Source organism: Halichoeres trimaculatus, unplaced genomic scaffold (genome assembly GCF_033239565.1).
Source record: "Halichoeres trimaculatus isolate MK-OKI-2021-1 unplaced genomic scaffold, fHalTri1.1 fHalTri1_scaffold_13, whole genome shotgun sequence".
Lineage (NCBI taxonomy): Eukaryota > Metazoa > Chordata > Actinopteri > Labriformes > Labridae > Halichoeres > Halichoeres trimaculatus.
In genome coordinates, this window is record NW_027437191.1 from 4,794,316 (window position 1) to 4,820,987 (window position 26,672).

At 41.9% G+C, this 26,672-nt stretch overlaps 1 protein-coding gene across 3 annotated transcripts in view; it reads left to right on the top strand.

The window, feature by feature from the left end:
* map3k7 (mitogen-activated protein kinase kinase kinase 7) overlaps window positions 1–26,672 on the top strand; it is a 48,744-nt gene that overhangs the window by 18,268 nt on the left and 3,804 nt on the right. For 2 of the 3 annotated variants that reach the window (XM_074684912.1, XM_074684914.1), the window contains exons 9-17: window positions 3,986–4,116; window positions 7,183–7,264; window positions 7,594–7,724; window positions 7,826–7,973; window positions 10,340–10,420; window positions 17,916–17,983; window positions 23,881–23,974; window positions 24,442–24,503; window positions 24,593–24,708. In XM_074684912.1, the coding sequence (XP_074541013.1) occupies window positions 3,986–4,116; window positions 7,183–7,264; window positions 7,594–7,724; window positions 7,826–7,973; window positions 10,340–10,420; window positions 17,916–17,983; window positions 23,881–23,974; window positions 24,442–24,503; window positions 24,593–24,708 (913 nt within the window). The remainder of the gene's footprint in view (window positions 1–3,985; window positions 4,117–7,182; window positions 7,265–7,593; window positions 7,725–7,825; window positions 7,974–10,339; window positions 10,421–17,915; window positions 17,984–23,880; window positions 23,975–24,441; window positions 24,504–24,592; window positions 24,709–26,672) is intronic. The other variant, XM_074684915.1, reaches the window with a different exon arrangement.

Genomic DNA, 26,672 nt, shown 5'->3' on the forward strand with positions numbered 1-26,672 from the left:
GGGCTGGGCGACGAATCAAAAAATAATTGAAACTGACATTTAGAGCTTTTCACCGATGTAAAACTGCTGTGTTTATTGTTTCGTTTTTTCCCTTTGTTGTTCTTTCTCTGCTAATACACCATCCCCTTATAATACACTACTGGTTGTGTAGTTACATGACAGGCAGCCAGGTGTTGCAAAGCATGAATGCTGCCAGAAAACCAGCAGAAGAAGGAAAGTAGCCACTTAATTCGGTTTCATCCGCTCTGCTACACACAGTGTGTTTACATGCTGCCTGAGGAATCAGACTGTGAGCTTAAGCCGGGCACACACTACAGGATTTAAAAAATCTTAAAAGATCTAGAAACTAGGTTTTATCAGACACATAAAGAGAATCTTCACAGATCATCTTCTCTTAAATCTTAAGCATACTATAACAACAAGATTTGAAGATAATGACCAGCACAAACTACAGGATTTCCCCAAGATTATCTAACCATATGTTGTGGTTAGTGGACAATGAGCTGTCTGAGTTTGTTGTCTGTCGTCCGGTCTCTTGTAGGGGGCTCTCTCTGATTGGGTGTTGTCATCCTCAGAGAGAATGAATAGCTGATTATCCCAATAAATATCAAACATGTATGAAAATGATTGGGACGACTCTGAGTGACCATCGTGGGCTTGAAAATGATACGTCACCCGCTCATACTAGAAGATAATCTGTACCGAACATCAGGCCTGACTTTGATTGTGAATCAGATTTCTCTGACGATTGTCGGGAGAATTTGGGTTAAACTGGTTCGAGAATAGTGTGAGCCAGGCTTTAGTCAGTACAAGATTGCAATATTAAGATGCACGATAACAGCGTAGATGTTTTGTTTTTTTATCACAAACACGTCCATTTCAGCTGATGTACATTTCCAGTCTCATTGTTTCAGTAAATAACCCGAAAGTTTTCATGTTTATTTCACCTAATTGTTCTAAAATCATACTAGCATTAACAGAATAAACTGAGTTGAGAGCAGGATAATCGTGCATTAACCAAAATCAAGGTAGAAGGTTCAGTCAGTCGTGATTTATAATTTCGCCATAATCACCCAGCCCTAAGTCTTTTCCAGAAAGTGCAAAGCTGCAGTGTTTGATTTGAGGAAACACTAGCCTGTAAACATTAGAGCACTGCTCTTGCAAGTACAGAGTGTACTTGAAGAAGGATCTGATTTGACACCCTCAAAAGAGCTTCCTGGATGTCTCTGGGGCCTTAATATTTTTATTTTTGTTGTGACTTGAAAAGCTTTGACCTTGGCTTTACAAATGGTGCGAAAACATCTGGTCAGTAAAAATTAAGCCCATGCAGAAATGCTAAAAGTTGCTGTTTGTCAAGAATCCACTGGAGGCTGGCTGCAGAAAGACTTGAAGTCACGTACACACCCAGCCATAAAAACTGACTTTTAATGCATTAAAAAGCATATTTGCAGCCTGGTTCAAAAAACGGCTTGGGTCTAAAATCTCACTATTGGCACTCTCACTGTACGGTGAATGATTTTTTTTCTATCTCTGCAATTTAGAAGTCATAAGGATCATTTGATTTTCAAATCAGAGGCACAGCTCAGGTCACGTGACCGCCAGGCACCCTGTAGCTGCTTGAAGAAAAACTCACAGCCAACGTCATAGCTAATGTGGCTGCGTCCGGGGATTGGGGATTTCAAAGGGTAAAATTTTGTTCTTTGACACAGGTTTCAACTTTTCCTATGGAAAATATGAAAAATTAACAGCAACAAAAATGGCTAAGTGGTTAGCATGTAGATTATTCATTCAGCCAACACCTGCCTCACACCAGCAGTTTGAAACAAATGGAAATTATCAGCTGTTGTGTTGATAGACTCGTTCAAGGGTTCCCAAACTTTTCTTTAGGAAAACTCAGCTTTGGTGTATCAAGAATATTTTATCAGTATTATCAATATTCAAAGAAATGTACAGCCTTTTGGAGCAGAGACACACATTTAGCTGTCTAAAATAGACCAGTGTTTCATAATATCTCCATTAGTGTTTGTTTTTGTCATTCATTTTCACTGTGTCACCCTGACACTTCCTCTTTCATCAGTATACAGACAATTTACACAACTTCTGCTATTTATCACATCAGTTTAAGCTGTTGCTCCTGTTTTTAACCGCAAGTTTTTCAAAACAAATCTAAAGACAGTTATCATCTTAACAAATCCATAAAATTATCAAAAACTAACCATTAAATTTCTGCTCACTAAACAGATCTTTGTGGCCGTCTTTAAAGGGGACATATCATGCTGTTCCGTGATTTAATACTTACACATAATATAATAAATTTGAAAACAAGACCTTACACTCCCTGAATTTTCAAAAAATGAGATATTGTATTTTTTCTGATATGCTAGAATGAGATTTGATGCCTCTGAAAATTGGTCATTGCCAGTTGGTCGCGTGATTTCGACCTTCATGACGACACGAGGATCCTTTCTTTTTATTGGAGTAATCTGATAAAGCAGCTCCTCCTCTGTGATGTCAGTTAGTCACACAACCACCACCGAGGGATACACCCACCAAGAGCCGACTGAGTGCTGGATGCAGGGACTCTGCTCTGCTGAGCAGCTCGGCTTTACATGGTGAATTAGCAGTTAAAACACTGCAGTTTTAGCAGATGTCGTAATACTTGTGAGACTGTGATATTTGCATGCTTGTTCTGACATGCACTGTGAACCTGGACCACAATAATGCTGCGGTAATAACATAGTGAGGAACTGACGGTAGAGGCGATCTTTAGACTACACTTTCAGCATGATGGATAAAACAGACAGAGAAAAGTGAAGGAGCAGGATGGAGCCCTGTTATAGAAATAGTTTATTGGTGAAGTCTGCCTATATTTCCACGTATAAACTATACATGTTACAGTACCGGTTTGACTCACCACACTGAAGCGTCCTGAGATGATCTGTGTCCAGGTGGATTTTCTTCCTCCTGAGCTGCAGAACCGTCCGGGTCTGACTCGGGGTCCAATACAAAAGGACGTATCCTACACTCTGCCATTTTATTAGTGCTATCAATGCCTTACAGTGAAGTTTTGGCAAACGGCAAACTCGCTCGGTCTGCCCCATTCAATGTGACTGCCATGCTGCAAAAACCGCCCCCTGGCTCTACCCCCTCCGCCCCTCTGATAGAACTGACCAATCAGAGTACAAAGGGCTGTGACGTTGCGAGGTTACTGGAGGTCATTCTGGAAACGGAGCGTTTCAACAAGATCTTCAGAATGGCCTAAAATGAGGATGTTAAGAACACTATTGTGGGGCAATGAAGGAACTAAATGACTTGTACTGAGGGCAGAAATGCTTTACAGGCATCCTAGTCTGGCATAGTGAAAAGGAGAAACAAGCATGATATGTCCACTTTAAAAGGCTCTGTGTCTCTGGAGAGCACAAAGTAACGGCTGCTTAGTTAATGAGAGAGGCCTCTTACTGTTGAGCACAAAGCTCTTTCTGTGTACGAATCATCTAACGTCAGACGCTTTGATAAACAAAAACAGAACGCTGTGGACGTGCTTTAATGGGAGACATTTGCAGCCATTACAGCCTGTTTCTCAACCGCTGGATGAAAATCTAACTCAAATTCAGTCAAGTGATTCCCTAACTTTTTGTTCCACTCAACCATTTACCCCCTGAAGTATTAAGAAACAGGCCTGGGCATTTTTAGAGTCTGTCAAAGGAAAGTAGCTGTACAGCTTGTTCACCTATGCAGCGCTGTGTGCAGTTATCTTCATCCCAGAGATGAATGGAGGAGAATACTAATGGGCCACTAATAACACCACAGGTCAACTTTGATATTTCTCACCTGCCTGAATCATTACAGTCCTGAAGAGAGGGGGGACGGGGATTTAAGCATAAATTTTCTTTATTTCTCTGCTTGTCTGGAGTTTGGCCTGAAGTTATTTATTTCTCTTCATTCTGTGTGAGCCATTACTCTTTTTCCCTCTTTCTTCATTCAGGGACGAGACCTCCTCTAATCAAAAATTTGCCCAAGCCCATTGAGAGTCTGATGACTCGCTGCTGGTCCAAAGACCCCTCTCAGAGGCCTTCCATGGAGGAGATCGTAAAGATCATGACTCATCTAATGAAGGTAATCTGTCCTCACACACGGCACACACTCCCTGTGATGAAAAACACAAATCACATAGAGCAGAGTGTGATGTGAAAACAGAGCCAGGTAATGAACGCTGGAGGTAAAGTTTCCAGACACACTGAGCTACGAGCACTACGGCTGGGAGATAAATCATGTAACCATCACAGACCGGATTAGACGACTACAAGACATTGATCTTAAATGTGACATTCAGCTGCTTTTCTGGTGCTTCCTGCAAACAGAAACCAGACAGCTCGTCCAGACAGAGCATTCTGAAAGTCTGAACAGAGGTGGTAACAGGAAGAAACAGTTCCACTTCATTGTGCTCACTTATACAGCCTGGATGTGCAGGTTTCTGGTCCTCAGACAGATCCAGACTGATTTAACTCCTGATCATTTTATTAACTCATCGGCTGCTATTGACGTCTATAGACCTCATTCAATTACAACCACTGACTGCCCAGTTCTCCCGTTCCTGTCTCCCCATGTTTATGTCACTGTTATTGTGTGTTTCTGGAAGGGATGAAGCTGAAATGTAACTGCCCCTCAGGGATAAATAAAGTAGACTGAAATCTGCATCTGTAGACATCAGTTAAGTTTCTCAGTGGCGGGGTCTGACAGAACTTGTCCATCAATATCAGGCTTGTAAACCACTGTAGGCGACAGCAGCGCTCTCTTTGGATGAGAGATCAGCATGAATATGAGGAGAAGATGTGGGATGACATAGAATAGAATAGAATAGAATAGAATAGAATAGAATAGAATAGAATAGAATAGAATAGAATAGAATAGAAAATACTTTATTTATCCCCGAGGGGAAATTCAGGAGTCACCGCAGCATTTAAGAAAACAAAAGTAAGAAAGAGTATAGAAAGTGCAAAAAGGTCCATAAGAAATTAGATGACGACATCCCGTCCACCACTCGTCCACCACTCTCCTGCCCAGCCAGTCTCCACCTCCACAGGGTCCAGGACTCAGCCTCCCCAGCAGTCTGTTCAGTCTCTGTCTCCTGGATCCTGTCTGCTCACAGCAGGCGAAGCTCCTCCAATGTGGGGCCAGCGTCCGATGTCAGCTCCGTCAGCCACGTCCGTGAACAGCACGATGCCGCTGGGTTAGCACAGCTAGCTCATCCATCCCCCGGGGCTAGATCCCACGTTCCCAACAACGATGGATGGAAGGACAGGTCCACGTCGTCACCTCCCAGCTCACATCCGAGAACCAGCACGACGTCCTCACCTCCTCCTCCTCAGCTCGAGGGAAATCATCAAGCCCTACACTAGTTAGCATTGACATGCTACAGGCTGCTAACAGCTAATTTCACATGTAAACAATGCAGCCATGGTTACATGTAGGATCTCCAGACAAACACAGGAGAAAAGTAGTAAAAAATACCGCCGGGGCCACAAAAAGTTTGGTGTCCGTGACCGACAATGAACCATACAAAGTGATGATCCACTCCAAATACAAAGATTACGAAAAAGAGACGAAAAAATGACAAGAAACGGACAAAGAGAGAGCTGCTGCAACAGGCAGCTACTTGGGTAGCGCCTAGCAACGGAAAAGAATGGGAGACATGAGACATGGGGAGACGTTGCACATTGCAAAAGTTTTGGCTCTAGTTTTAGGATCAAAAACAGCAAGAGAGACATAAAAGTGGAGAGCCTGCTCTTCTTTTGGTAGTTTCACTGTTTAAATTGTCATTGAACACAATATTCTGTAGGTAAAAGATCGGTCAAAACACTCTAAAAATGTCTGGCAACCTATGAGTTTACAGTCATTTCAGAGTAATATTAGCACTTCCTGTAGAGCTGTTATGTTTAGCTCATCCAGAGGCGAATCATTGTTTTGATCCTTGAGAATTTGGGGTTTGTCAGCTCTGTGAACATAAATGCGCCTTGACACATTTGCACATTCGGTGGGTGCAGAAGCTGCTGAATCAGTCACTCAGTGTGTGATACTCATCCAAGCAGACAAAATGCATTTCATTTTCTCAGGAGGCTCTGACCTGAGCTGCAGAAAAGGGCAAGGTGATATGGCATTTTATTCATATCTTAATATTTATTGCCCATATTACGGTTTATGATATACTGTATGTCAATATTTAGTCTAAGTTCTTGCAGTGATGCCGTGATGCATACAATCCAACCAGAAAGGCAATATTTTACACATATCAATATTTTTTCCAATAATTAATTTATTTTCATTTAATGTATGAAAACACTGAACCTAAAATTGCAACAACAAAAAAAAACACAAAAAAGAGTAGGGAAAAAGTTGATATTTTTCTACTGTGAAAACCATAAACCTGTATGAATCATTTTAATGTTATATATTTTAACTTGGAATGCAAATGTAAATTGAAAATTACAAACACCAACGTAAAAATTAAACAAACAGAAGGTAATACAACCATTTGCATTAAACACAAAAAATTCCAAAACCATTAAGTCTCTGAATAATATTTTACAGAATAATTGTCATGAAATGCCTGATTGTTCTACGCACAAAACCAAAAACTACACTACTCCTTATCATTATAGTCCAAACGCTAAAAGTCACAAGTCGATCAAGTCTCACTTTGGAGCATGTTGTTTCTCTGCTTACTCCCTAATTTCTAAAACTTTGTCTCTGTCCTAGTAACCATACCATTTTGTGATTGGCTGATGTGGTGCACTTTTGAGAGATGGGAAAGAAATGTCTTTTTCTTTTTTTTCCCCGATGGCAGTTTTGGTTGTTAGGACTCTCCATAGAATCCCTCTTTTTTTCTGTTCCATCATGCACCAAACACTCTGATGTTTTTTGCAGAACATATTTTACTGCTGGTGACGTCATACTTTCAGTACAAACCATTGTTGTCATGTCAGTGAGCCAGGGAGGCAGAGCAGAGGCTGTGTAGTTGTGTGAGACGGACTACGTGCTGCTTTTGCTCTCAGACATCAAAGTTATGTACGCAACAGCCCTTGTGTGCTTACAGTGTAAACATTGCAGTACAACAAATTTTAATCATCCAAAAATGTTAACGGGTAAAGTTGTGAAAACATCCTCCTCTTTTTCTTCCTGCAGTACTTCCCTGGATATGATGAGCCGCTGCAGTATCCATACCAGTATTCAGATGAGGGACAGAGCAACTCTGCAACGAGTACAGGTACAAGAGTCATCCTCAAGAAAAAGAAGTCTGGACTTTTGGATTCACCTGTGCTGCAAGAAAATCTCAGAGCCTCACCCAGGCTCTGAGAAAATGCACAGCTTTGTCTCATAGTGCACATTTAATGCACAGCTGCACAAGATCCAATATGATGAATAACAAATATAGTCAAAGGACTGAAGCAGGAAGGCTATTTACTTCCTGTCTGTTTTCAGTGAAGTGAACAAACTCAAAAAGCAGAGAAGCCTTTAGATGATGCATCCAGAGGAAGGTAGAAGTTGTTTCACTTCTTAACGTCTTGTTTGTCCTGTGTCTTTGGGGGCAAACAGGTTCATATGTGGACTATACAGGCACCAGCACGAGCAACAAAAGTGAAGTGAACATGGAGCACAGTGATTCTCAAGGGAGCAACGACACCATCAAGATAACGCCACAGTTCGCTCCTCACTTCAAGCCAAAGGTAAATCAGCTCCTCATCATCAGAAGCATTGAAACAATGTGAGTAATTATTTGTATTATTTGTATTATTTATTTGTATTCAAAATGTCTTCCCTCCTCCAGGGAGACCCATTGAGGACTCTGCCTCTGTCCAGGGGGGGCAGCGTTGAGAGTCTGCCTGCACGAACTCAGTGCCTGGCATCATCTGACAGCAAAAGAATGAGTGCTGACCTGTCTGAGCTGGAGCCGAAGATGCCCTTCGCACCTTCAGGTAACACCAGACAAACACATTTCAAGATAAACCAAACCGAGGCAGAGCAGGAGCTTTATGAGGAAACCTGGCACGCTCCTATTATTTCTAGATTTTCTGTTTTTGTAAGAAACTGGCACAGGACAACCGAGCATGTGGAGATGGAATGAAGGAGTGATGCTCTGTCATGACAAAAGCAACTTCTTCCTCAGAAACAGGATTTATTTTCTCATCGAAGGCTTGAGTCCCCATGAAGATAAAAGTGATTCCTAACACAAATCCACGGAGCGGTCAGCCATGTCTTCTCCTGTACGCTCTGGAACAGAGGCTCATCTGTGTAGACGAAATAACAGTACATTTTAGGAGTTTTTGTTAAAATGTACAGTAGGTGATGTTGTGTTTAAAGATTTAAAGGTAATTTCCCATATTTACATCTGAAAGCTGTTTGGAGCCTTAATCACCAATAATTTTGGTTTTAGGCTTTAGGGCAAAATTTTGTTTGATCAGAGTGCAGCACAAAAACTAAGGGTGTTATGAAAAGTGTCTGACAACAAAGCAGAAAAGTTGTCTTGAGTGGGATCTTAAACTACAACCAACTTCAAGTCACACTCTTAAAAGCTCCAAACCTTGTTAATAGACAAAGGAACTTTAGATCCTAAAGCATTTTAGTCATTAATTGCTGGTCGTTTGTACAATGTTTGTAAAACTAGGTGCCTTTTTTGTGTTAGCATATGGTAGCACAGAAAGCTAAACATTCAAGTTAGCGGTCCACCAGCTACTTCAGGGGCCTGTACTATGAAGCTGTATTAAGTCATCCAGGATAACTCTGCGACAACTCGCTGAACTTCACCGGATCTCCGTTATCTAGAACTGCTGTACTACGAAGCTCGTTATCAACTCGATAAGTGAATCCGACTGGGATCTGTGCGCGTACACATAAAATGGGCGTGGTTAGCGGCCCCGGAGCATTTTCCAAAATTCAAAAGAGAGCAGCCTACTTTACGGCAGAGGAGCAGCAAATAATACTGCAAAAATACGAGGAGTACCACAGTATTATCCAGGCCAGGAGCAACACGACTGCGGCCGCGAGAAGCTGGAGGGATTGCTGGCAAAAAATCACCGACTCTGTGAATGCGTAAATTTCCAAAATATTAATAGACCTATCTCATCATGTGACGACACGGGCAGTTAGGTCCTTATTCATTCATGTTGTCAGTCAGTGTGTGTGTGATCAGCATCATATCCGATCTTATAATTAGAAAGAGTCCACTTTCCTACAAATCCCAAGGAAAACGCTGATTATAGGCAGTTTGTATTGCAGATGCAATAGCAGTGGGGAAAAAGGACGTGGGATCAAATAAAAAATAAATATAAAAACATCCTTCAAAGTGGTCAGTATGAAAGATTCCATTTGCACACATTTCTACTTTTCCCTGACGATGTCTCAGTTATGATGATCAGTAAGATATTGTTTGTTCACAGCCCATAAGAAAAAATGTTGGGCCAATAAGACAGGGGGCGGTCCCGTGCTGGAGGACTTCACTCCGGCTGAGCAAATTGGGGACTGGGGACTCTTTCATGCCTGCCTGAGAGAGCTGATTGGTCAGCGAGCAGTCTGTCACACCCCGTGAGCTCTTATCCTGGAACTTAACCTGCTCCGGACCAGGTTTGGCGTTCAGCATCAGTTACCGGGGATAAAAAGAGATCCACATTCGTAGTACGGAAAACCCGAAACTTGTCCAGGAAGTTATCTCTCTAAGAGCTAATCCAGCTTCATAGTACAGGCCCCTGGTTCCGCACTCTGAAGTCACTCTTTTGTTGATGTAGTCTCCTTAGATGGAGTTGTCAGCAACTTAAAATGAGAAACAAAGACTGACGGTGGCAAAAAAAAACTAAAAGTGAGCACAGTTTGACCTGAAGCTTCTGTACTTTAAGATTACATTGTAGTCAGTCCAGAGTCTTTCACAGATGCAAGCTGCGGCAATCTACAGGAGTGAATCCAAACTTGTTTGTTCTCTTTAGACATTTAAAGCCAGAAATAAGTAAAAACAGGACTCTGTTGAAGAATCCCAGAGTTAAAACAAAGGAAGTTTCTGTTATTTGTGCATTGCCAGGTTAAACCTTGTATCCAAACAGCATGGAAGCTGAACGCCTGCTGCTGTTGGTGCTGAGAAATGCAGCAGCTGCTTACAGTGTTTGCAGCACCTCTCTGCAGCGCCTTGAATGGATGCGGTGCATGCTGCCCTTGCACGTTACCATGTATGCTCTGCATGTGTGTCGCCCACAGTTCAGGACAAGCTGTGGGTCCCTCGTCTGTCTTAAGTCTGCATGCTAGTTGTGTTTGCAGCTGTTAGTGTGAGTGTGTATGTGTGTGTGTGTTTTCGCAGCACATCCCCAGTTTAAACGAGGTCACCGTAAAACGGCATCACACGGCACCATTCTGGATATCCCCAAGATCGTCGTCACAGGTATCACTGGAACCACTGGGCCTCATGGTGACCGGGTGGAGCTGGCTTAGCTGAACCTGTGGGTTGCAGTGCTGTGACTTTACCTCTCACGTGTGTCACTCCATACGATTGCAAATACAAACTGCTCATTTACATCAATCTGTTCTGTGCCTCAGGGTGGGTTCAGACCAAAAATAAGCAAAAAGATAAGAAAAGATGATGCAGGTCAGTGCAAAGCCTCTACTGTGTATAAACTTTATGTATGTTTAATTCATGGACATAAATTCAGGGAGGATCGTACACCTTTAATAACACAATCCTAAGTCAATCCAAAGCAAGTGTTAACATTAACTCATCTTCCTAGCAGAACTTTAAGTGATGCTTTAGGACATTTTTTTTTGTCCAAATATCTTTATAGATTTTTTTTTCATATGTATGGTATATAACAGGTGTATATTGTCACACATATATCCACATATATATGCATACCTATGGACACATATACAGATATAACACAAAACAAACAAAAAAAGGCAAAAAAACAAAACAAAACAGGGGGGGCCATGTTACACTTCAAAAATGGAAAATTACAAACCACAATACAACATAGTCAGAGACAGCATCCAGGCTTCACCACCCTGCATGTGGTAGCCTTATAACACACCTACTTGTATCATAATGTGTTAAACTTCATAAAGAGTTAGTCACAAACTCCTATGGTCTATCAGACCTTTCATTACAATACTTATAAGCCTAAAACCAATCAATTTTAGAAATGGGGACTAGATGTCATAGAAAACATTTATCATACACTTAGATCTGTAAGTCAGATATTCCATGGGTAAGATATCAAAGATAACTTTGTGCCATCCAGCTACTGTTGGAGGTTTAGAATCTTACCATTTAAGTAATATATTTTTCCTCACACGAAAGGTGTGGATACCTAGAAGTCTTTTGGAATGTGTACTTTTGAGTTGATCAGCATTGGGACATTTAAATCAGTAGTAAATAAGGTGACTCTGCCCCCCGAGCAAAGACAGGTGGATCAATGCTGCACAGCTACAATGTTACTTGGTGCCTGTTAGAGAAATAGTCAGGATCAATAGCTGGATCAGGTTAGGTTTCTTTGGATTTCAACTCATTTCCCATATATCCGGGACCTCACATGTCATTATAGTGATGGGTTTAACAGTTTTCTTCATATAGCCTGAAAGGAAACCATATATATATATATATATATATATATATATATATATATATATATATATATATATATATATATATATATATATATATATATATATATATATATATATATATATGTGTGTGTGTGTGTGTGTGTGTGTGTATATATTCTTTTCTTTTTTTTTCAAAAAAGCGATAACTTGTGTTTAACAACGAACAGACAAAAATACAAACGCTGTATCGTGTTTCACAGGAGCACAGGAACATTTTGCCACTAGATGGCGACATACTGTTACGAGTTTCAACACAGTGGTATACACCATTTGACATCATTACCTAGGCAAGGCAAGGCAAGTTTATTTCTATAGCACATTTCAGCATGGCAATTCAAAGTGCTTTACAGGCAGAAGAAATGATAGAAAACAATTTAAATTCAATTAAAAAGGAGATTAATTAAAAAGATACAATAAAACAATTAAAAATCAATAAAAAACAGATTTTAAGATAAAATTTGCAGTGCAGAATTAAAGACAAGATATTAAAGTGAATTGTTAAAATGCTCTAATAAAAGGCAGCTGTAAAAAGGTGGGTCTTCAACCTGGATTTAAATGAACTAAGAGTTTCAGCAGACCTAAAATGCATTGCAATCAAACAACAATGGTGGCCCCTGAGCAAAAATTAATTGTTGGACATTTATAAGAAATTTAACAGTCTGTAGCCATTTTAACGCTGATACAAATGTTTATCAAACAATATCCATTAGTTGTCTTAGTTGAGGTTCCCTTGAAAAGCAACTACACAACCAACACAGCACGTCAAACACGTCTGGTAGTCTTATCCCTGTGTTACAGGTCAAACTGGACTCTGATAACTACCTAGCTGCTTGGGATGGACATTTTTAAAAAAAAGGTGCCTCACTCTCGGTGCGCTCCGTTGTCTGACACTTCTCTGATGCTTATATGACCAAATAGTCTGCACTTGATCTCAGCACTGTTTAATATATAAAGAAGCTCCACACAGAACTTTGTGTCAGCTGAGTTAGCCTTAGCTGTTTCTGGTAAACACTTAATTCAGGAAATACTTTCAAGACAAGGAAATAGTGTCAGTCATTGTTGGATTTTTCATATCAGTTAATTGCTATTTGAAAATCCTGACTCAGAAAGTTCACCCTGCATGTTTTGAAACCAGAAAACAAAAGTCTGGTTCTCCACCACATCTCAAAGCGTAACCACGGATCATTTACAGACGCCTCTTCAGCAAAAGAAACCTCAAAATCCCCTTAAAGTGTCAATGAGACCCTGATATGTATGACAGTACAAACACAATGGGCCTTAATGTTCCCAAACATGTACAGAAACACAAGTCAACTAAAGTTTTTCATTTTCTAACTTCTGTTTTAATCATTCATTATTGGTTTTAACATCTAAATGTTAAATTCTGGATATAAACTTATCCCCAAAGGAAGGGATTTTTAAACAAATGCTAAAGAAGAGAAAACTTATTCATAGCAGTAATAATCTGCCCCATCAAATATTTAATGACTCTTTATTGCAGACTTAAGGGGGAAACTTTGGTCATACCAGAGAATGAGGTAAAAAAAAAAAATCCCAGGGAGCTGTGCAAAATAGTAAAACTTCCGCGAGTATCAGGAGGTGAAACTGTGCTTTTGCTTTGGTCTGAACACATCTTCAGGACAGTCTCTACAAACAAAAAATGCTTCAAATGAACTTGTCTAGGAGTAACACACATCAGAGGGGTCCAGTGTCTTTCTGTCTTCTGTGGTTTTCAGTTGAAAAGCAGAACATGAGTTAATATTCTCATCCTGTGTCCCATTTCATCCCTCAAATCTGCTCCCAGCCACTAAATTATGTCAACATCTACTGAGTTTTTTCATATCCTCTGTCAGTTCAACACATTTGAAGTTTCTGATGATTCCTAAGATGTTTTTACTGAGTGTGATGAGGTGGCACAGATGAGATATGTTCCTAACTCATGGCCCTGTCCTCTCTGTCGTCTCTCTGGCTTGGCTGCAGCACATCATGGGGAAGGGGAGGGGGCTAAAATCAGAGCAGCACCTCTCTGCATCCAGCTCGTCCTTGCCTTTCACGCTTAGAGGGCGTAGAGCAAAGCATGGCTGTGTTTTTTTTTTCCCTCTGTCTCCCTCCTGCTCTCTTTACATCCATTAACTTTGGAAAAGTCATTGTGATTAATTTCTCCCACATTGAGGGTCAGAGCTATTATTACGAGCAGAGATACGGGTGAGAGGAACGGGGACAGCTCTGGATGTCACAAAAGACTGCTGTTCTGGAGAGGCGTTGAATGAGTGGCTGATTTAATGCAGTGACTAAGGCAGTCAGCCTGTGCATGTTGATGAAGGTAGGGCACCTATCCTGGCATGTGCACACCTGGACGTCAGGCGTTGGTCACAGCTCATAAATCAGCCGCAGTCAGTAGGTATGAGTGGAGTGGTACACAAGTGCACAATCTAGGGAGTGGATCCGGTAAGGGCTCTTAATGCAGATTATTTCAGTAGACATTAAAACTGAAGATTCAATATTCTTTTATTTTTACCAGAACATGTCATTTTGGCTCACTGACCTTGTTATAATATGAAAAATGAAGCTCTGGAGCTTTGGTATTGAAGTTATTAAGGAAGTAAATCAATATTTCGGCATGATATCTGTTTTTAAGAACTCAGCCTGTGTGTTCTGAACAGGTTGTGCCATTTTATACACATTTTTTACAAATGAGTAAATCCCCCCTCACATCCAATCGTAGACTGTATGGACATAGTCTCCCTGAGGTCACCCATTTGTTTCTGGAACGATTTTTTAAGCCAATCAGCTGTCACGGCCATATTTGAAGTGATGGGGGCTTCGAGTACAGTCATAGTGCGCACCACAGTCCTGGTACCTAACCTGATACCTGGGCAAGAGATGCACCGATCCAATCTTTCTGGTCCCTTTAGTGATACTTGGGCTTTGGGTATTGACCTATACTGATACCAGTCTGACATCAGTGTTAAATAATAACCTAGATACCCTACTGTGAGATAAGACTGGTAGGGATGCACGATATATTAAACTGTCCTTATTATTATTTTAATCAATCAATCAGTATTTGTATAGTGCCAAATCATAACAAATGTTATCTCAAGACACTTTCCAAAAATATTAACAGGTCTAGACCCGTTAGTTCTATGCTTGGAACGCAGTGACCTAGACGGATAATACAGAACAATTAACTCTTTAAAGTGATATTCCGGGATGGAACAAGTTGGGTCCTATCACAAGTGTCGTAAAACGGCGCAACCTCAGCTGCAGAGCCACAGCTGGCTACGTGGTGCTCGCCGCTTAATGTATCAGTCTGCTTGCGCAGCGTGCCAGATATAAACAAAGGCAGGTAGTCTGCCAGGATGAAGAAACAAGATGAGAACTAGAGCCTTATTAAGCGGTGTTTCTGTGTGAAAGTAACGCGCTGAAAATTCTCTAAATAAAGCGTGAATGCAGACCGATATCAGATTTTTTCGGTGGGAGTCCGTTTATTTGTGTTTTTGGTCAAGTAAAATATGGCCCCGTCTGAGTGCAGAGGAAACCGGCAGAGGAGCAGGGAGGGGGTGTTTGGTGCGAGCGCCCTGGGCTTCTGCTGCACAAAAACACTGCTGTAGGGGTAATTTCTGCCCTAAACCTTGTGATAGAACCCACCTTGTTCCATCCCGGAGTATCACTTTAAGGTAGGCCTGATGCCTTGAAGAGCTTTGTAAGTCAGAGGAAGAATTTTAAACTCTATTCTAGATTTTATAGGTAACCAGTTTAGAGACGCTAACACTGGAGAGATGTGCTCTCTCCTCCCAGTCCAAGTCAGTACCGAGCTGCAGCGTTCTGAACCAGCTGAAGAGTCCTAATAGACTTATTAGGACAGCTGGATCAAAGAGAGTTACAATAGTCCAGCCTAGAAGAAATGAAAGCATGGACTAGTTTCTCAGCATCGCTCTGAGGCAAGATGTGTGTAAATCCCCAACACTAACAGGAATTACAGTTTAACTGTAATCAGGTATCAAACCTGCACATATTGAAGTTGCTGTTAGCGTTGTTGGAGAAACAAGCCCCATTTACCTCCAAACTGCTGAAATGCTTTAGCCCTGCTTAGCCTACATGCAAGGACCCAGACCATAGACCAGGGATCTCCAACTCCTACCCTGGAGGGCCGAGACACTGCAGGTTTTCTTTCCAACCAAAAAGTCCACCAGCTGATTCCACTGATTAGTTCCTGCTCTCTGCTTGAAGGTGAGGTAATCAATGAAATCAGCTGGTGGAGTTTTTCGTTGGAGTGAAAGCCTGCAGCGTCTCGGCCCTCCAGGGTAGGAGTTAAAGAACCCTGCCATAGACCATAGAACTGAGTTCAATAGATACATCCCACGGATCAGTCCTTAGTCACTGAAATTTATGAGACTGCATCAGGCCAGTGTCTGATACCAGGATTGGATCAGTGCATACAGACATCAAACGCAGTTTGGCAGTGCAAGTAACCCAACACATTTCTAGAAAATCCAAATGAATACTGCTCAAAGATCTGCATGCATCTGCTGACATATTTCATAAAGATCAGTTTTTTTCCTTTTTTTTAATGAAAATGTGCCCAGGAGTCAGTGTTTAAAGATCAGTGTATGGATAAAATTATTTTGCAGAAAACCTTCAGAAAAGCAGTGTATTGCTATTTTTGTCAAACCAAATGTTCACAAACATTTTAACCTGCTCCAGTCCTCTGTGGTGTGTGCTGTATTGGTCTGTGTGTGTGGTTAAATGTTGTGTTTTCACTGTGTCATAGACTGTAGTGAGCATTGAGAAGATGAGCCCAGGCTGTTGTTTTAGTTTTTGATCCATCCCCACTCAACTTCAGGATTACAAAGACTCACTTACTCTCTTAGAAGTTTTCCTTGATTAAAGCTGCATCACACTGATGCCAAGGTTTTACCATAAGTAGGAAAAAATGTTCTTTATTTTTGATTGGTTGGTATTATGATTTATCTCTCAACTGTCGTGCTTTAGTCCTAACTTTTCAGATTATTCCTTTTGTTTTAAACACTGCTTAACTTCAGAATGCAAACAAAAATCCTTCCTGGCCTGATGAATATTTCTGTTCTTCACCATCACGTCTCATATTATTCCCTTTCCTCCACACGCTCTTAATGCAGGCTATTCAGCTCCCCTTTGCTTTCAGCACACTCTGGTCACACCGCCTGTTACACAGTTACGTGGCGCGGTTCCCTATCAACTGTGTATCTTCTTTAGATTGCGTGTCATTAAAATCTGCTATAGATATTCATCCATCATCCTTCTTCACTGATGCGTTTGACTCTTGGTTCCGTGTGCTTCGTATGTGTGTCAGTGCTGCACGGGCTCTGACCCCTTAACAAAGCAGAGTCACAGTTTGACACAATTTAACACATGAACTGCGCCTGTAGTTTCCATCAGTAATGGCAATAAATCTTCACGATAAAAAAACGCCAACACTAGATTTATATCACTTTTGATCCTGCACAGGCGTGAAGGGTGAACTGTGTTTCCTTCTTTAAGACTTCAGAATCAAAGTAAGATCACAGCGCTTTAGTTATTGTTGCTTCACAAACTTGCACAGACACGTCAAAATCTACATTTCTGAGGGTTGAATCTCTGGGATAGGACTCTATAAGAACTGGTCTTTGCAGAGTAGCTTTTACATTTAAGGTAATTAAATCTATTACGCATTTTCAGAAAATTTCAATGCACATTGTTTGACTGAAGCCGAATGTGGAGGTCCTCTTTCCTGCAGAGTGAGGTGCTGCTGCTAACACCAAGTGGTTTACAGGTGTGAGAATGTGCCACACCAAAATCTGACATCAGGGTGTGATTCTAAAATTACCAGAGGTCTCCATTTAGTTTTAATCCCATGTAAATAGGTCTAATTTTTTATTATAGAACTACCGGTTTAACACATTTGTGAAAGAGAAATACTGTGATACCATCACAGTCTTAAAAAATTCCCGATATATATTTTTTCATCCACACCATCCAGCTCTACATGATTCTATGTCACTAAAAACTAATCTAGTACCTGTGGTCCAGACCCTGTGACTGAAAGCAGATAGTCAGCTCAAACCACCCACATGCTGTTAGTGTTTTTTTAGCACCAGTTAAGGGAAACTCAAAGAATTAGACATGCCTGTGTAGCTGTGCGTTTGTGTGTTCCTCTGTGTGTATCTGTGTGTGCGAGTATCCTTCTAAAACAGTCTACCTCCCCAATGTTTACAAACTTGTTTCATTCTCATCTGTCTCTCTCTGTCCGTCCACAGCAACATGTGAGTCCCAGAGACGCCGATCTGTGCAGGATCTGCCCGGCATTGGGTCTGAGTCCAGCCAGGTAAGAAAGGGGTGTAGAATTCAGATACATAGAGTTGATATTAGTCGGTATTACTGCTGATAAATTATAAATTTAAACTCAGTGGAGATTCATTAATATTAATTCATTTATTTTTTTTAACAGATTGTTTAAGTTGTTTGCTTATTTTCGATTAATATTTTGTACAAGTTGCACAGTACTTCTCTATGAATGCCATGTTGTTACCTGTGCTGTGTTGAAGAAGAGTATCTGTGCACCAGTGTTTTTCACCCCGCTGTTTAGTTTAACATTTGGAAATAAGTTCTATCCCTCCTAAGCTTGAGGTGTGTACACATTACAAGATAATCAGGCTGATTGTTGTCTCAATAGCCACGGTTGCATGAGGAGTTTTTCGTCTTTCCGAATGGAATCTTTCTGAATGACTTTTTCCGAAAACAATATGCACATGGAGAGGGATATTCCAATCTCTGGTCTACATGCGCCGCTGTAATCAAACAGAATAGTCAATGGGGCATGCGCAGAAAAACGTAAACATCACAAGATTTATCAAAGCTGGAGGACGACAGTTTGTTTATCACGGTCCGTCCAATCTTGAAATTATGTTCATTTCTTTCAAAGTTTGGATCAAAAACAAACTTTCCGCAGCAGTCCAGTGCTAACGGCTCGCCGCCATTTTTAAAGTTGAGGAACGTCTCTAGTTGCGTCTTATGTCATATCTGAGCATGTGCTGAAAGAACGCACCCTGACAATTTCCATCTGAGTGAATACATGATACCTCGGTTGGATTGGGGAAAGGAATATTCCACCCCTGTGAAACCGATTAAATGTCCATTCAGGTTGGAACTTTTCTTTCAGAATGAGGTGTATACAAAGGTTAAATTCTTTCCGTTTGAGCAAATACACTGAATGCAAGTGGAATATTTGGGTCCATATATACGTGGCTAATGTCCCCTTTATTATCAAAGCCAGAAAAGGACAGATTTTCTGATGTTTTCAAACCACATTGTGTCTCATTTTGCTGTGATGTGGGGTGTGTTAAGAGTGATTTTGTCAAAAGTGTTAAGAGTACATCAACATGATAAATAGGTCGCATACGGTCTATGGCTCAAACACAGCAAATAATCACCATGGCACATACAGACAGAAACATAAAGAGCTACAGCTGCATCCATCTCCGCCATTGTTGTTAGAATGTTGCTTTGTCTTTGGTTGAACCAAAACTAATCTGATACACACGCAACTTTGCTTATCAAAACAGGACACAGCGCCCCCTGTCCAAGCTGGGTGAGAAATTCTTAGCCAGAATTCTGATTCTCTATGAATTTAGTTGGACCGTTGCGTACATGTAAACAAACTGATTGTTAGCTGCTTTTAATGCAGATATCTGTTCATAGAGGGAAATTGTGTCCTCTACAGATCACTGCTGAGTAGGGCTGGGACAATATGCCTTTCCCCCAATTAAAGTCTTTCAATTTAGTGATTTTCACTTTGCTTCTTTAACACTAGAACATGTAAAATCGTAAAACAGATGTATACAGACTTTATCAAGAGCCAGAATTCACCATAAATTCCACATCACGTGAGTCTAATGCTGTGGCCACACCAAACGCGAACTTGTGAATTAACGCCTGTAACACGCCCCGTGAACGCCCGAGTCTCGCCGCTGGACTATTTTGACAAGCTTAGGGGCGAACGCACGTTAGCGCGGTACTGTGCATGCGGAGTAGAGAGCCTGTTCATTTAAAGACAGAAAGCCCAAAAGAGCATCTGAAAGACAATGAGCTGTGGTTTCAAAAGCATGACAGGAGAGTGTGTGAAAGCTTTGGAGATCACAATCAAGGCCTGCAGCCTCTCCCTGGTAATCCACCGGCCCTGCCTGGCTGTTCACTGCGATCTCATCCTTGACCCCCCGAACCCGTGACCCATGTTCCCGGAGGTCTCCCTGGGGATAGTGAAGGGGTGGAAGAAAGAGAGGAGCACAGAGAACTTCCATCCTTTCCCTGGCTCTGCCCCTGCCCCGCTCTTTCCTCCTCTCCATCAGGCTCAAAACTCCGCTGAGGAAAACACAGACGGACTCAGTGATGACCCATGCAGGCAAATCCAGCTGGAAACAAATATTTACAGAACTTGCCTTCAAAACCTTTCACCAGGTTTTTTTCAAAGACTTTCACCCAAGCCTGCTCCTGGTCACTGTAAAGTACACACGTCGTATCGTATAATTTTGGATAATGACACACCGCACAGATTATTTTCTCCTCCATCTTCCAGCGGGGTTGGAGCCGAAGCAGGTGGCGGTTCCCCCCCCAACGTCATCAAATCAATGACATCGTGGGGGAATGTCATCACCGATTGGCGGCCGCGGCAAGCCTTCACGAATTTGCGTCAAAAGGTCAATATTTTCAACTTGAGCGAATTTGCATCTGCCGCCCAAACGCGTGAATGCCCTAAACGCACCGCCCGGGGCGAATTGGCGTCTAAACGCGTCTTTGCATTGACTTTGAATGTAATCTCGCCGCAAATTCGCGTTTGGAGTGGCCGTACCATTAGAAAAACATTTCGCCCTCTGCTGGAGAAAAGCGGTAACTTTTTTACAACCCAGTTTATAAACAAACTTAATGACTAAAATGAAGGATTAAAATTTGTTAATACATACATATTTTTCTTTTCCACCCCTACTGCTAAGATATAATGATAGTCATAAAAGTGGAGTGTGTTGCGTCTGCTTTTGCTCTCCATACAGACACAGAATGATTCCCTACAGACACCACAGTCTGCTGATACCTGATTGGTTAACACTACTCAGACTGAAAATGTAAAAATGAAAACCAGAGATGTTTTAATACTAAACCATACTGAATCACTCTAATCATGTTGTCACGTCTGGATTATGATTAATACCCTGTGTAGCAGGAGGCTCTCCTTTTAAGTTCATCTGTCAGAGTAGATGTTTGACAGTTCAGTCCTTCTACTTAAACACGGCTGTGAACTTAACACCCCATGCCCTCTTCAACTGTTAAACCTCAGAGAAAAGTTTGTTTCGTCACCTCTCGGAGCTCCAGTCAGTCAAACATGTAGGCAGTCCCACCCACCTGACTAAAGGGACATTTCTGAATGATCTGCGTCTCGCTTTGACTCACTTTATTCTCAACAGCAGAAAGAGACTTGAACATTTAGACAGCGTAGCTTATGAGCACCCACGACATAAGCTTTCTAATGTTTTATCTGATGTGAGGTTAATGATGCATTAAGTGTCATTTTAAATGAAACAAACTATTTTTTCGATAAAAGATAAAAGTTGAACTCCGTGCGACCCCGACCAGAGGGTTTTGTTTCTGCTCTCAGAGTGTAAAACATGTTTGTAACAGGCTGCTGTGAAGCCTCAGTAGATGTCTCACTGATGTTGTCTGCTTTCAAACACATCTCGTACGTTCTTCGTCAGGAGAGAGAAACCCACAGGGAGAGGTCTCTGAACATGACGTGTGTTTGATATGTCAGCTCTGACGAGATGAAGACACGAGTGCAGGACCAGCTCTGCGCTCTCTTCTCAAACACACAGCATCAAACCGTGTTACCAACTGGTAGTGTTTCTCCTGCTCTCCACAAACATTTGTCTCAGTTTGTTTGGTGGAAAACCTGAAGCTCTGTGCAGTCAGAGTTCACCCAGAGTTCACCTCAAAGCCTGAACACATATAACTCTGCCAAAGGAGATAAATATACCTGAGATCTGACTGCCCTGCAGCTTCACAGAGCCGAGACACTCGCTGATCGTCAAGTGTTTGATTCCCATAACACAAAGATTCTCTGAGACAGCCGTTGTTGCTAACACGGGGTTAACCTCATGTTTTACTGCAGCATACAAAACTTTACTTTTAGACTTTAAGATGTTCAGGAATTTAATGGAAACATTTCTGGAGACATTCTCAAATCAGACCAAAGGTGTGTTGGTGAAGATATCTGACATCTTTTAAAAACTCCAACTGAACCTGCTGCTTTTAAAGGTAGAGGATTTATATTTCATATATATATGAAATCTATGCCATACCATACCATACCAGCTTTATTTACAGAGCACATTTAAAAACAACCACAGCTGTAGACAAAGTGCTGTACAGGTAGATCAAATGAAATGATAAAAACAGATAAGTAAAAACAGACAAATAAAAGAAAAACATTGTAAAAACAATAAAAAGCAAATAAAAAGCAAGTAAAAGGGAATAAAAGAAAATAAAAGAGAATAAGACCAAGCAAAGAAACTTAAGTCTCGCTGGAGTTAAAAGCCTATGTGGTAGAAACTTTACGAACCAGGTTTTGAAAAGTCCCCCATGTGGCGAAGTAGTCCCTGAACTGTTTGTAAACTGATCAAAACGTTCTGGTCTAAGAAAAGCACCAGAAATTCAACAGGGGATTAATTGATAAGAGAGTGCGTAGAATCCTCATTAAAAATATATGTGTGAGGAAATCAGAAATTATGTGTGCCCAAAATTATTCAGATTTATAAAACTGATTGTACGCACACCTGCATGCAGAGTTCCCTTAAAGATCAGAATCCACTTGGAGAAGTGTGCACGTGGAGAAGCAGCAGGTTTTGCCCCTGGCACGCCCATAATTAACCATTAATCGATGCAAAGTGACTCTTGGTTGAAAATGCATACAAATGAGCCACAGCTGGCTACGAGGCGCTCGCTGCTTAGTGTATCAGTCCGCATGCGGCGTGCCAGATATAAACAAACGCAGGTAGTCTGCCAGGACGAAGAGACACGATGAGAACTAGAGCCTTATTTAGCGGTGTTTTTGTGTGAAAGTAATGCGCTGAAAATTCACTAAATGAAGCGTGAATGCAGACCGATATCAGATTTTTTCGGTGGGAGTCCGTTTATTTGTGTTTTTGGTCAAGTAAAATGTGGCTCTGTCTGAGTGCAGGAAACCGGCAGAGGAGCAGGGAGGGGGTGTTTGGTGCGAGCGCTCTGGGCTTCTGCTGCACTAAAACACTGCTGTAGGGGTAATTTCTGCCCTAAACCTTGTGATAGGACCCAACTTGTTCCATCCCAGAGTATCACTTTAAGCCCCATTTCCACCTAGCAGTTCAGCCCAGTTCATCTCGGCACCCGTTTTACGGTGTTTCCACTGACTAATCTTGGGACAGATCCCGAAAGACAAACTTTTTGGGACCCTTTCGTAGGGGTGCCAGACTAAACTAAATCCAATCTTGGAAGGTGGAGCTACAACACTGCAGACTGTTGATTGGTCAAAATAATCATTACTTCCTGTGTAACAGCAGCTGCTGTATTTCTCCTGGCAGCACACAGTCTTCTCTGAAACAAAGCTTGATTGTTCCTTGTAACAAAGAGACACATGCCGAACACAAAGAAGACAAATTACTGGATGTCTTCCATATTTGCTCTTTGTTTACTGTGTCATGTTTTTCTTCTTTGTTGGATTTATATAGCGGGGACACTCTGTGTCGCGCTGCAATAGCTATTGGCATCTGGCTGACACGCCGCCTACCACGAGGGGGCACGGTTGTTCTGTGGAAACACAAACAGGACCAGACTTAGTCGAGCCATCCCGTACCAAACTGTTCTGATCTAGACCAGAAACAGGGCTCTAAAGAGACAGCAGGGAGCACCAGAGGAACAGAATAAAGACTAAAGAAAAGGCACAGTTCCCCACTCTTAAGTTCGCCAGTCTCCATCTAGCCCTAAGAGGGGTTTTTTTTTTGCTTTGTTTGTATTGATTTCCCAGGTAACATCGCTCTGATGCAGTCTACGACTTAAGTTCATTTATAGGCTCCTGTAGGAACTGCCAGTAAATCACCAGCACCACAGCGGATCAGTTTTACCTCCAAACCTAAAACAGTCCACACATCAAAGGGTAGATACGTCTCTCGGTGGTTTCAAGTGAGTGTCTCTGTCTTTCAGGGGAGCAGGAACAGCAGCCGGTCCTCCAGTCCCAGCGTGAGGCCACCTGACAAGACGAGCGGCAGGGCTTACTTCTCCCCAGATGACCCCACAGGTACTGAACTTTCAAAGAGCTGCGGCACTCCTGTGGACAGAGAGAGAATATGTTCAGCTTTTAGCCCCAAAGGAAAAGTTTTAACAGTAAAAAGTGTCTCCTGGTTATCAGGCTGTTTTTATCACCTCTCATTCCATGTTGCACGATAGTTTTGTTGCAGTTTTTTTTAGTTTCAGCTTTCCACTGCACAGGAATGACCGCTGCAGCTTTTTAGCGTTTACCACAAACGGTACTTTAGACACACAAGCTGCTAATGTGTTGTAACAGGGTGGATCACAGCAGCTGGAATAGCATCAGTGTCATTTTGGAGTGCTGTAAATCTGTTAGACTGCACTGCTCACGTTAGGTTCAGGATTAGTCTGTGGTTGTATTGACTGTGGTCAGCCCCAGCAGAGGACGCTCCTCTTCCTGGACATTGACTTGTTGGTGTACGGTCATAAACAAACCTGTCCTGTCTGTCCTCTCAGACACCAATGGCTCAGACAACTCCATTCCCATGGCTTATCTGACCCTGGATCACCAGCTGCAGGTAGGACAGCAGACGGCCACCTCAAAAAACAGGCTCTCTGAGGTAGTTGGTGTTCTGAAATGTGCTCACTGTCCTCTCTTTACCCACAGCCTCTTGCTCCCTGTCCAAACTCCAAAGAGTCCATGGCGGTGTTCGAGCAGCACTGTAAGATGGCTCAGGAATACCTGAAAGTGCAAACGGAGATTGCCCTGCTCATCCAGAGGAAGTAAGTCCAGTTTCTAGACCACCAGAATAAACAATGTACGTCCTGAAGAGAAGTTCAAAGGATGTTCTTTCCATGTCATTTGGACGTCTAACTTTGGTCTCCTGAAGGTGCAGACTGTTACTCCAGATTATGTCTTTTCAGATGTCCATGATGTCAACAGTACCTCTGTATGAGAGCTACTCAAAAAATGAAAAAAATTGTCCATGCCAGGCCATGAACTAGAATCTCTACAATTCCAAAACCAAGTCTCTATGAACTGAGCTTTTGTCACTGCTGATGCCACTGCAGCCATTTTCTGCATTCTTATTGTTTTATGCTACTTCCTGTTTCTGTGTCTAACTGTAGTCCAGTTTCTGAAGGTTTCAGACTGGTCTGGTTCATTTTCTTGTTGCTTTATTTGATTTTCTCAGCAGCAGATGGTAACTGTAAATACAGACGAAGGTGTTCTACATTTCCACTTCTAAGCTGCTGCTGAGCCAAACAATACATCACCATTTTAGAATGGAAAAACAGGAAATGGAAACCAACAAGATATTACTTTTATTCAAAACTAATGCTTAAAATTTGATGTTTAAAGGTCTCATATTCTGCTCCCTTTCTGCAGTTTAATATGGATCATTGATGTCTTCATGAAATGGTAGTAACATGTTTTGGTCCAAAAAGCCAATAAATCAAGAACAGCAGCATTGTTTCCAGGCTCTCATAGCCCCTCTGTTCAGAACGCTCTGATTTAGTGGGCGTGACCTTCATATGTAAATGAGCCACCGCTGATACCGCCCCACTCTTCTGCGTCACTGAGAGCAGTGCTACAAGCTCCGAGTGCACAATGTTTAGAAAACAGCAAAGCTTGTTCACCGTAACATTACAGGCTAAAACAACAGGCTGACCGCAGCTAAAGTTAGCATCCTGAAGCTAACACAGAGACAGGGGGACACTGAGGAAAAGCTCTTACATCTGCTCCACAGCACACAGCATTTAAAATACTCACATTTCCAGGGTCTAAGGTTTGTTGACGGATGGTTAGTAATGCACCTGGATTCAGGACCAGTCTATACGCTAGCCCTCTGTTGTACTGTCCAAAGTTGGAAAAGCAGTCGGCCGTGAAGTGACTAGCACACACATGCACAGTTTTACTGAGTGTAGCTGGAACATTTCCCTCATAAATGAACTCTAGCCACTTAGTCTTGTCTTATTCTGAGATGGGAACCTTGAGCATGGAACTCTGTGGCTGTTTACAGCCAACAACAGCCACACTCCTCTCTCCAGCAGCGGGAAGAGCAAATCCCCAAAATCCCAACAGCTTGTTTTAGGTCAGGATTTTACATTCACGAGCGCTGCTATGTACAATTTTTGTCTTTGAATATCACATTTTGTGGGCTGGGAGGAAAGCCAAAGACCCACAAGTTTCACTAAAAGACTTAATAAAGGGGTTTTTGCATAATATGGGACCCTTGAAGAACGTCCTTTGAATGTCTGTTTGCGCAGTGGGCTCACGCATTCACTTCCGTAGTTTTTTGTCTTAAAAAAAAAAAAGAATTTTAAGAATTATAATCTGGGACACAGGGCTTTTGTTTCTCAAACGTCACAGCTAAGTGACGGAGGTTCATTCTGTTTGGCTAGTGTGGGTTTTACATCTTAAAAAACAGCCAAATATGGGTTTGCATGCTTCGAGTAGCACTTATCGGTAGATTAGCCTGGTGAGTGTGGATAGTCAGGGCCTGTGTGGGTGTCCAGTCCTTACACAAGTCAGGACCATTAACCTGATGACAGCAAGCCCTGCCAGTTTGAGACTTTTATTGCCTCCCTCATCTCATCTGTTCACTGAGAAATGTTGTGTCCGTTGTCTTTGCACATCTACCCCAGGCTCACACTGAATCCGGTGCGGGTCCGGTGCGGCTTCCGCATGTAATCCGTATCATTAAAATCACTGTTGTAGGCTCACATTAGCCCCGCGCGGTGCGAGT